The following is a 12316-nucleotide window of genomic DNA, read 5'->3' as shown; positions in this document are numbered from 1 at the left end:
CTCTGTGGAAGCAAGCAGCTGGAGCCAGTTACAGGTCAGATCTGTGGAGACATGATCCTGCTCTTGCTATTTTTGAGCAATAAAAACTGTGGTAACTGAATAAATTTAAGATAATGCCATACTGTAGAACACTCTCTGCAAAGCAATATCTCCCTGACACAAGCAGGCTGCATACTCTGAAGCAGAAAAGTTACACAGTGAACCTTTAACATAATCCCTTTTGCACATAGTGGTGTATCCATAGTTTTAAATAGGCTCTAGTAGTAGCAGACCGTAGCCCCTCTCTTCCGCTGAATTTAAAGTTGATTTTCCCCGACGTCTGCTTATAAAGAACAGTCCGTCCTGTTGGTTTTGAAAGTGTCAGAGACGTTTCAGCTCTGTTGACCTCTGACCTCTCTGTATCGTTACCTGGCGCCCACTGTCATTACCCATCAGTCACTGCTGCAGCCGCCTGTCCATCACTGTCTTCCCCATTCACTCCCTTTATTTTCACACTTACAGTTCAACAATAGACGGGCTGAATATTTTGGTCTGTGCACACACCGGAGCTTTTAAAGGACAACACAGTTTCCCCTTATTTATTTATTTACACTTACAACTTATTTAATCACTAATGCAGATATTTTTCACTCTCTTTATTAAAGGTACACTGTGTAACTTTCCTTCTGGAGGGTCTGTCACCTGCTTGTTTCTATAGAGATGTCACTACTCTGCCTAGAATGTTCCGCATTACGACATTTAAGAGGTCTGCCTTACATTTATTCAATTATAAGTGGGTTTTATTGCTCAAAAAACAGAAATTCTGACTGTGAGTGAGGTCGCCTCTCCACAGATCTGACCTGTAACATAGTTCAGTTTGATCTCTAGAAAGATAGAAAGGTTTAATAACATACTATACCAAATTATGAATGCAACCATTTGGCAGGAGATTTAAATATTAAATACTACTATCAGAATTTATACTTCCCTCAAACTTTACTCAATTAAGGCTAAAAAACAAAAATATTTCTGTAGCGCTTGCATCAGGGTGACTAGATTTTCAACATTCTAAACTGGGACACACTTGGGTCGGGATGGATAAATAAAATAATGAAAAGAGCGTGTAAGATTGTGCATTCTCGTGTCAGTCATAATCTGAGGGACTTCCGTTGCTTCATTTTTTTTGCTTTATGGTCATTCGCAAACAAAGATTTCTGAATTTCGGCAAAACAAATGACAATTTATGCTTCACTTTACTGTTGGCAGGAATTAAGATTAGTCAAAAATTGAGATAATCCTGTTTTAGTCCTGGTTTAGACCTGGAGTAGTCCTGGTTTAGTCTTAGTTTAGTCCTAGTTTAAATCAAATTGGTAAAAAATTAGAGACGCCTAGGACATTTCTTTTCATTATTATTATTATTTTTTTTATAAATCTGATGGGACAGGGGACACGGGGCTCAAAACTGGGACCGTCCCGGGTAAATAGGGACGTCTGGTCACTGTAGCTAACATCCAACTGATACTTTGCAGTGACTTCATGCTTGGGGTGTTCTACTTGTATCTCTCTGGTGAAATATTCAGAAATTACAGTTACATAACTACCAAATTTTTGTTTTTAGATAATCTGAAAACTCAAGTACAAAACAGATTTATAACACCATATTTAAAGGTCCTATTCAGGTGTTTGAGAGTGACTAACTGAAAAACTGTTGGCTAATACTAACTAGTTTGTGAATGTAACAATATTTGTGAAAAAAAAAAGTTTAACAGTACAAATCAGATCATTTGTAGCTCTGGTTTTCTGGTCAGATTGTGTTCAAATAAAGCTCAGATTAAAGTCTAACAAAGCCTTACATTGTCCTTACTCGACTCACACGTGTCAGTATATAATCTGGGGACTTCTGTTGTTGATTTTTTTTTCTTATTTTCATTTTGAAGCATGTTTTTCTGTATTTTAGCTAAAAGAAAAAGATAATAGACCTTTTTGTGCCCCGCTGTCTGTTTGCTTCATTTTCATATTCTAGATGTAAATAACTGCTGTTTAGTTCAACATAGTAAATACATATGACTCCATTTTGTATATTTGTAATAACGGAAACACAAAATGGAGTTAACAGCACTCACCTTGCCTGCAGCCGCTGTGGGAGAAACACTGATTTTCATGGGCTGGACCTGTGTTTGGACAAAGACTCTCGATCAGAAAAACATACAATCACATCCCAGTCTGTGATTTGTGTCAACACGTCAACAAGACACATGTCACCGTGACAACGACAATCAGCCAGTCAAAATGAACGATAGAGTCTTCATCAAAACACAAAGGCGACAAAGAAAAGGCTTCCACAGGGCCTAAATGATATTAAAATGTTACATATGACAGAAATCCGTGGTCATTTTCAGTATAACAACTAAATTGATAAACGCACAAAGCTAAATAAGGAAATCTATTTTAAAAACGGTCACTGAGTGCGTATACATGCACATCAATAACCCGGTTATGATCGGGTTTTTTGAGTATCCCGGTTTCTTGATGGTGCATGTATACGCAGTAACCCGGTTTCAGTAACCCGGTTATGGCAGTATCCCGGTTATTAGAAACCGGGTTACTGTAGCTGGTTTATTCCGATAGTAACCGGGTTACTTGTGGCATGTAAACGCAGTACCCCGGTTACTGCAACATAAAGTTGAGTGCGCATGCGTCCAAAAGACACTTTCCAGCCTTTCAACACAACAGTAGCGTGACATAAATAAATTGACCAACATAAATAAAGTGACCAAACGAGTGAAATGACGTACAATCTGCACTCGTACGACCTGCACTCGTGTGATCGCTGAAAAGCTAAAACATGAACTATCTCCTATACTCTATACGCACGGAACACACTTACCATTCATTCAGCGCCTCTTCTGTCACAGAAATAACACACATAATCCACAGAGTCGTGTCATTTAGTCCAAAAGAAACTGATCGCATCAGCGGCACAAGGAGCGAGTTGTTTCTTATCGCCGCTAACAGTTTATGCTAATTAGCCAAACGGTCTTAAGTTTCGTTTCTGTAAAACGTAAACAAATGTGATCACAGCTGAATTATCTGATCAAACGGGCTGAATGTAGATCTTATAGTCTTTATGGTTTATATGTTGTAAAGTTGAGTTTATTTATGCAGAAGATTTTAATGAAGAATCTGCACAGTGGATTGTGGGAGATCTCGTAGCTCCTTAGCTTCTTATGCTAAAGGAGCTCACGGTTTGTATTTTTCCTGGTTTATGAAATTGATTTAAGTTAATTTTTGCGCCTGCGCATTTGTAAGATTATGTCAAGAAACCGGGATACTCCATTTGATCATGTATACGCGGATATGAGTATCCCGGTTTTCTCAGTGCGCATGTAAACGCAGTAACCCGAATACTGACATAACCGGGATATGGCTAATAACCGGGTTATTGATGTGCATGTATACGCACTCACTGTTCTGATTCTTACAGTGTTTCTAAGGCTGCGTTTACACTGAAAGAAATCACTGTATCACTGTATTGGAAACAATTTGCGTCCAGACACGTCGTTTTTGTGTCTGCAAGCCTTCACTATTCACACAGCTTTGAGCATATTTGTTTACGTTTTACAGAAATTAAACTTAAAACCGCATGGCTAATTTGCATAAACTAAGCGTCAAAAAACTCGCTATTGTGCGCTGATGTGGTTCAGCTTCTGTCGGACTAAAAGACATGACACAGTGGATTATACATGTGTTCTTTCTGTGACAGAGGGGTGTTCTGCTGATTGTGAGTCAGTTCTGTGCTTCTGTTGCGTTGGAGACGGTTCATGTTAAACTTTTCACAGATTATACGTCTGCAGGTCATACATAGACATATATTCTAGCCTCTTAGTGTTTTGGCGGTGAATTACTTCACGGCGCATAAACCTACATCAGCGTATCAGCATTTTCAGGTGTCCACGCAGTGCCAGATCAGATCTGTACTCAAATGAATTCGTGGGAGCTGACGGCACCAGATCATTCCGTCACTGGAGCTGTTTTCAATCAGATTAGTGTGGACGAACACTGCATCCACAACAAAAACGACTTGAATACGTACTAGAGTGGATGGGGCCTAAATAACATTAGTAGAGGAGTTTTTGCTTACTTAAATGAATGTAAATTTTATTGTTTTGTCAGGAAAGTTCCACAGTATGGTGTTAAACGTATTTATCTCCGCAAAACAGCAACTTGGCCTCATACATACTGGACTCAAGAAGTTGAATGCCATACAGTGGGACGTTCCATTTGAAGGAAGATGTTCTAGAGCGAATAGGCTCTATTCACATTACGTCACAAACCAGAAAGACGTTGGGAAAGATGCGATTACAGTTATAGTTACTACCACTGGGCTCGCCGATCGATAAATGACCCACTGAAGTAAATGTGATCAGCGGTAAAATGAAGACTGCATACGTATGTGGTCTTTGGAATCATCCGGAATTTGGCGCCACATCTCTTCTAATCGCATATGGTAGGGGTGTGCAAAAATATCAAAATACTGATATATCGTATCGTTTAATGTGATGACACAGTATCGATATTGGGGACTGCTGTATCGATATATCACCCTGAGTATTTTTTGGTATATTTTACTAAAATTATTTTGTAACAGCACTACAGTTTTATTGCTTATTTAAGAGGAAGAAAACTAATTTTTGCGACACATTTGACATTTTCATTGTTTTGAAAATGAAAATGTTTGTGTTTCATATTCACTTTACACAACAAGTGATTTAACAAAGACTTTTAGTATCACAGCCATGATTTAGCCTTTATTTTTTTACTGAACCATTTCGAATTGATTTGAAATATATCGTACTGAACTGAAAGTGCACTGTATCGAGTTATGTATCGTATCGGTAACTTTTTAATGATATCCAGCTCTAGCGCTTGGAGTTGTGCGTCAGTGGGGAAATGATGAAAACTGAGGTATGGCTGTAATTGTTGATTAGTCGCTACAATGACATGTAGGTGAAGAAAACTGCATCTGGGAAGTTGTAATCGCATTTTTCCAAACGTCTTCTGGCTTATGGCATGTCTCATCACCGAACAAAACAAAAGTGAGAGAAAACAGAGAGAGAGGAGAGGCTTTCCTGGTGTGTCTCTAGACTTCACCTGGCGCCCCCTGGAGGCTGCTGTAATGTTTGAGCTTCAAGAAAGAGATGAGGTACACTTTTGTCCAGAGGGCTGTTACCCTAACTCTGGATCTGATCACACTTCCTCTTGATCTGCACTGAGACTTTGGTTTGAGCTTTTTCTACAGTATTACTATTGTATTTTACTGCTTTGCTCAATGTGTTTAAATAATTTCTACACGTCCCTCTTTTCGCTGGAGTGACTGACGATTTTGTAAAATGTAAATGATTGAGTGAAACCCACCTGGTCGTCAGGGCTGTTTCTGTCTGAGTCTGAAACAGAAGAAGATTTGATCAGCGGAGAGAAGAGAGAGAAAGAGAAAGAAACACAGAGAGGGAGGCAGAAAGAGAGAGAGTGAAATATTGACACGTATTGATTTTACAGGAAGTTACGCAGGCTACTGTAAGAGCCTCTGGGGTTTAGAGAGGAAATACTGTACATCCAACACACATCCCATACATAAAGTTACTACTAAATGTACCTATGGTGGCCAAACTACTATGTAATTACTACTCCCTCACTCAAATGATACTTTTTTTTGATCCTTTAAGTGTTTAGAAATGGGTCAACATTAGATTTTTAGAGAAATCTGATCATAAAAACATCTTGTGAGTAAATGAATGGACTTTTAGAGTATTTGAAAACAAAGTACAAGGATATTTTCTCTTTTCTGTCTTTGCTTTTTGTAGGTAAATAAGTGTAACTGATCAGAATCATTATTTGAATCATTTATTTTATAATATTTTGGTGTATAAATGTCACTTTTTGCCTCTACTGAACCAAAAAACACTGATTACAGATTAAAAATGTTACTTATATATGTTTATGATAACACTACAAGCATAATGTATAGTTTTTGGACCAAAGTCTCCATTAATTCCATTAAATCTATTAATTAAAGGGATACGGTGCAGTTAATGTAATTATAAGTAGGAAATATTGTGATATAAGAGCAGTACCTGAGCTGTCTCCTGGATAGTCCGCCCCAGACTTCTCCTCCTCTGCTTTGGACATCCTGATATCTGTGGAACATAAGAGAGGAACACTGGTCAGAATACACAAAAAATATATCAACACAATAAAATACAATAAGAAAGAACAAGTCTACACACACTGTCTTTCTTGCAGTACCAGTGATTTATTTAAAAAGTTAATGAAGGCAAGTGGAAGTTTTACCGTCCTAAAGTGGGATGTGCAAAGTTTTCTGTTGTCTTAATACTACAATAAATAGAATTTCATACTTTTAAAAGATGAATTCCTCTTGAACAGAAAGTTTGGTGCAATCGTAAAGACAGTCTGGAGCATTGTGTAACTTTTCTGACGGAGGGTCTGTCGAATGCTTGTCAATGTTATTGCTTTATCTCGAATGTTTCACAGTATGACATTAAGACTTTCTGTCTTCACAGAGACTAAAACAGGCCAAGTTACAGGTCAGATCTGTGGAGAGGCGACCCCGCTCACAGTCAGAATGCTGTTTTTCTAGGTATTTTTGAGCTATAAAACCATCTGTAATTGAATAAATGTAAGGTAGAGCTGTTTAATGTCACACTGTGGAACATTCCAGGCAAAATTTGACATATGTATCAAAAAAACAAGCAGGTGATGGACCCTCTACCGGAAAAGTTACACAGTGCACCTTTAATTATCAATGGACCAGTTTAAATTCACAGTTTAGGAAGAAAACAGAAAATAAAAACTCAAATATCAAAGTTATCCACACATTAATGTATTATTTTGCTTTTTAAATGTGTCTAAAATGTGCCTATTTGTGCGATTGTCTTTCAACATTGTTGCATGTTTTGATGGGTTTACATTTTTAATACTGGTTTTGGTATCAGTGGTCACGTGGGTATAAATTTTAAAAGTGCTATAGACTATATATATAAGTACACAAATGCATGTGTCTGTCTGTACTTATTTAGTTATGTTCCTTGTCAGTGTATGTTTTGTTTTTGTGGTGTCTTAAAACTTTTTAAAAATCAACAAAAAAAAACACTGGAAGAAAAAAACTGAAGCAGTCTCATCAAGCCACGTCTTATTTTGCGTCCTAACTTTGCACCAGAGCCACAAAAACGAACTCCCAGCTCAAAATGGCCGACACAGCTGCGGCCTGGTCTTTTGCCCCTCTTTAGATGTAAAACTGGGGGTCCTGGGACGTGGAGGAGGGATTCTGGGAGCCTTTTCCACATTAGCTGCACAGTTATGGTTCACTTCTGGGACTCGGGAGGTAATTGGTCCGGACTCAACTGCAGACTGGAAGTGCTTACCTGAGCAGCCCACATTACTCACAACAAAAAACACTATGGCAAAGCGCGAAACTTTAGGTTTTTCACTGTTCTGTTTAGAGCTGAGCTTCAAATGGGCCTAAATCAGGACAAAACTTACACATAATGCTGTGAAAAATGTGTTTTAATTTCATGAAGCTACCAAAAAAAATGAAATTGTGATAAGTCATAAGTAACAACAAAAAAAGGTGCACTATGTCACTTTTTTGGTCCACTAGCTTCTTGTCTCCATGAAGATGCTGTTTGCCTAGAACAGACATGTCAAACTGAGGCCCAGGGACCAAATTTGGCCCGCGATATAGTTATATTTGGCCTGCAAGATCATATCAGATATGTATTAGAGCTGCCAGTCAGCTACAGATAGATTATAGAGACATTGTTATTATTTTATATTCTGTTTGTTCTAGATTCAGTGTTTAATTAAAACTATTATTAAACATTTATTTTAATAAGAAGAACATTACATATCTCGAAAGAAGAGAAAACATGCAGATGCTGTTGAAATTTTTCAATAAATATTTAGTTTGGTCCACGACTTAGTCCCAGTTTTTTGGCCCTCTGTGAATTTCAGTTTGACTCCCCTGGCCAAGAATGTTTAACAGTACGGCATTAACCTGTCAATCAGTCAGTCAATCAATCAATCTTTATTTCAGACACCAGTGTGTCCATGTAGAACAACATTACGTAATTGCTTTTCTTGCATTTATTTTATTACAGGTACTTCTTATTGTAACTATACCATTAAAAATATACATTCTTATTTAAATACACATGTAACTGCTGATCTTATGTTCACATAGTTGGTGTAATGTTTAGGTGGTGGGTGTCATAGGGCGGGTGCTCTACACTATTATGCACTTTTAAAATACTATGCCGTTTGTGTGATGCTCTAATGTAATTTAACTTACTACATATGAAAATGACAAAAATGGAATTGAATTGAACTGATTTGGGTCTTCTCTCCACAGATCTAACCTGTAACTTGGCCAGGCGGTGTCTCTATAGTGATAGACACAATTAATGTCGTACTGTGGAACTTTCTAGGCAAAGCAATAACATAGAAGCAGCTGATGGACACTGCACCAGTAAAGATACATGGTGCAAACTGAATCAACCCACTTCAATCAACTTTACTACAAATACTGTGCAGTAAAATTACAAAATTATCAAATCCAAAAGACTTGGAAAATAAATAAATCTCCCTTTTGCAAACGTGCTCAGTTTAAAGACATTTGGAGACGTGGGTTTGTGCTGTTACACGTATCCTCCAGGGGGTGGCAGCAGCTGTCAGTGTAACAGCCGAGGATCAGCGCAGTGTCAGAGCTGAAATATTAAGCACTCAAATCTGAATTGAAACGTCTCAGATTAACTGTATTTTTCTTTATTCAGGGCAGCATTCTTCTGAAACTCTACATTACGTTTTGTTTTGAATACGCCTTTGGTTTTACTGACCTGAATGCCACAAATTCAACACAATCATTCAAACATTTTCTAGTGTCAATGAGCAGAATTTGAGACACAAACACAACACAAAAATCACTTCTGTTGCTTCGGTTTGAATGTAAGGCATTTTGTCTGACCCTAAACCATAACTAACAACTGTAAAAATAATTCCTATCTGTGAAAATCTTCTGCATACAGCTGCAGGAGGCCCAAGTGTCAGATCTCCTCCTCAGCATATGAAAGGACAATCATTTTATCTCCCCTCCTCCTGACTCTACTGCCCCTAACCCCTCTGGCCATCGGGGCGAAAACTCCACCCCCCTCCTCCAAAATATCCACCCAAATAATGCGAGCAAATCAAACGCACCAGATTTTAGACCAATATTTTCTTTTTTCATTCCAAGTTGGACTACAATCTCTTAATATATAACTTTAAAATAAAAAATTAAATACAAAAATGCATCTTTTTATTTAATGCTTCATCATTACACAAATGTAGTATTAGTATTAGTAGTATTAATGCATTAATCCATCACTATGTACTGTGTTGTAAAGCAAATCCAGTTGTGCATACTGGTAGTAGTAGTATTCGTAGTAGTAGAGGTAGTAGTAGAGGTAGTAGTAGTATGGATAGGGTTGTGAATAAGGCAGGGCATCTGATGTAAAACTTTCAAATACAAAACAATGACCCCAAAAAAATTAGTAGTAGTGTAGTAGTAGTAGTAGTAGTATGCATTAATCCATCACTATTTACTATGTGTAAAGCAAATCCAGTTGTGAATAGTGGTAGTAGTAGTAGTAGTAGTACTACTACCACTACTAGTAGTAGTAGCAGTAGTTTTAATAATATTTGGTAGTAGTGGTAGTAGTGGTAGTAGTAGTAGAGTAGAAGTATTAGTAGTAGTATGGATAGGGTTATTACTTAAAAGTTTATCGTTACAAAAAATATTATTAGTAGTATTAATAGTAGAAGTAGTAGTAGTAGTAGTAGTAGTAGTAGTAGCAATAGTAGTAGCATTAATAGTATTAGTAGTAGTAGTAGCAGTAGTAGTAATAGTAGCAGTAGCAGAATTAATGGTAGTAGTAGTAGTAGAAGCAGTAGTAGTATTAATAGTAGTAGTAGTAGTAGTAGTAATAGTATTAATGCATTAATCCATCACTATGTACTATGTAGTATTAATAGTAGTAGTAGTAGTAGTAGAAGCAGTAGTAGCAGTAGTAGTATTAATAGTAGTAGTAGTAGTATTAATAGTAGTCGTAGTATTAATGCATTAATCCATCACTATGTACTATGTGCAAATGGATAGGGTTCTGAATGGTAGTAGTAGTAGTAGTAGTAGTATGTATGTATAGAGTAGCGAATAAGTTAGGGCATCTGATGTAAAAGCTTTTCTATTCTAACTCAAAGATCCTTCCCATTAATTCTATGTTTAACTTACAATTTCTAAACTTTTTCTTACAATACAGTATTTCAAATCTGTAATATTTGCTGTACTGAACAAAGCATGAGCTCAGTTTCTACCCTGTCCTTTTCAGTCTTGGGGCAATTTGACAAACCCGGCCCTGATGATGCCCCCCTCCCCACCTCCCCACCTCCCCTCGGCGTTCTGCCCCTCCTCTCGGCACTAATAGCGAGATGGAGCGCGCCCGGACAGAGGACCACGGGGCAGATGATGCGATGATGTATCTTTCTTTTTGTGGCTTCTTTTTGGGAGTTAAAAATTCGGGAGGGGCAAAATTCGGGAGGGGGGCAGTAGAATGGCTTGAGGCGCTCCTAAACTTGCCCCAGATGCCCCGCCTCGGTCACGCCTGTCAGGGGCTCTTGACAGACGGCGCGTGGGTTTATGAATGTAGCCGGACGGGATGGTTAGGAGCGGAGAGAGGAGAGAGGGGAAGGGGGGAGGGGTATTGTCGGGTACGGGAGGGGCGGGTTCGGCGAGCGGGGGGTATTTTGGCGTGTGGAGGTCAAAGGTCAGGCACACATGGTCCGGGCCCTAACGCTCCCACCTGCCCCCTGCTGTCACATTAATGCACGGGGCAGTTATGTAAAGAGAGGGGCAGTTTTACAGACAAAGAAATTACACAAGTAGCTCACATTTGAAATATATAAAAATGTATGTATGTATTCTGATTTGAAGTAAAAATAAGAGTACTACTACAAAAAATATCACTGCAAAGTACAATTTCTGTGTAATTATTGAGTTTAGATTTTAAAATGTGTCGCCATGAAATGCAATTACACTGCAAAAAACAAAATCTAGTCGAGTTAAGATGACGTGAATTAAGAAAGTTTTATCATGATTTGAGTAAATTTCACTTCACAAGTAAAATGATCTGCCAGTAGAAGACTTTTTGTACATAAAAAATGAAGATACTACACTTAAAATATGAAAAACGACAACTTTTTGCACTTAAAATAAGAAAGATGATAAGAAACTAAATCGAATGCTGCTTGAATTAAAAAAAAAACACTTATTCCATTGGTAGATAATCTTATTTCTCAAGTTGAATCGACTCAAATAAAGTAAAATGTTCTTAATTTAAGTCATTTTAACTTACTTAGATATTGTTTTTTTAGTGTAAATCAATTCATTGCAATAATGTGGTCAAATCTTATGCAAAAAACATTAAACGTCCCATATTATATTATTTATTAACTATTTTACTGTTTTCCGATTTATGTTACATGGAGTTGTGTTTTTTCGTGTTTTTTCACACGTTTGACACACAAACCTGAATATTTACCCTGAGTTCGTCTCTCAAAGCAGGAGCACAGGCTCAAATAAAAGGCCAGAAAGAACTCAGTGCTATAATCTATTTGATTTATTTCATGTTTTTATTGGTAAGGACGTGAGGATGTATCTATATGTATTCATTTTTACCGCTCTGTCAAAGTTTTGCTGTATTTCGTACAATGATAATAAATCTAAATCTAATCTAATCAAACTGAACAACAACAAAAACGTGGTAATAAAGGAAGTGTTTCACTCCATTTATCTTCACTAGAATCATTTGGACAATTTCAGCTCTAGAATCGCCAATTTCTACTGAACTAAAGGTAAAATGCAGCTGTTAACTTGCTGCTTCGTGACATCACAAGGTGGAACAAAGCATTTTGAGCTTTAGAGATGTAAACAGACTAATAATAAGTGTTCCTTAAAAGTGTAAATGAAACAAATGTTCAGATCTTTGGTATAATGTTGTTTCCTTATCAAAAACAGACCTGGAGTTGTGTTTTGTTTCATTCACACATGTGTAACACACAAACTCTGCATATTTAGCATATTTAGGCCGAGTTCTTCTCTCAAACTGAAAAAAAAAACAGACCAAAACAAAACAAAAAAACAAAAAACAAAACGTGGTAATATTTCACTCCACTTGCCTACACTAGATGAATCATTTGGACAAGTTCAGCCCTAGAATTGCCAATTTCTACT

At 37.4% G+C, this 12316-nt stretch overlaps 1 protein-coding gene across 1 annotated transcript in view; it reads right to left on the bottom strand.

The window, feature by feature from the left end:
* Nucleotides 1-12316, bottom strand: part of LOC110172188 (POU domain, class 2, transcription factor 2) — a 153263-nt gene that overhangs the window by 18900 nt on the left and 122047 nt on the right. Inside the window, exons 2-4 of the mRNA XM_055157103.1 lie at nt 6111-6173; nt 5395-5423; nt 2103-2150 (exon numbers count right to left, since the gene is read on the bottom strand). Coding sequence (XP_055013078.1) covers nt 2103-2150; nt 5395-5423; nt 6111-6173 — 140 coding nt within the window. The remainder of the gene's footprint in view (nt 1-2102; nt 2151-5394; nt 5424-6110; nt 6174-12316) is intronic.

The sequence above is a fragment of the Boleophthalmus pectinirostris genome, unplaced genomic scaffold (assembly GCF_026225935.1).
Source record: "Boleophthalmus pectinirostris isolate CB_2022bp ecotype Guang Dong unplaced genomic scaffold, ASM2622593v1 HiC_scaffold_21, whole genome shotgun sequence".
Taxonomy (NCBI): Eukaryota; Metazoa; Chordata; class Actinopteri; order Gobiiformes; family Gobiidae; genus Boleophthalmus; species Boleophthalmus pectinirostris.
This window is presented reverse-complemented; position numbering and strand designations above follow the sequence as displayed.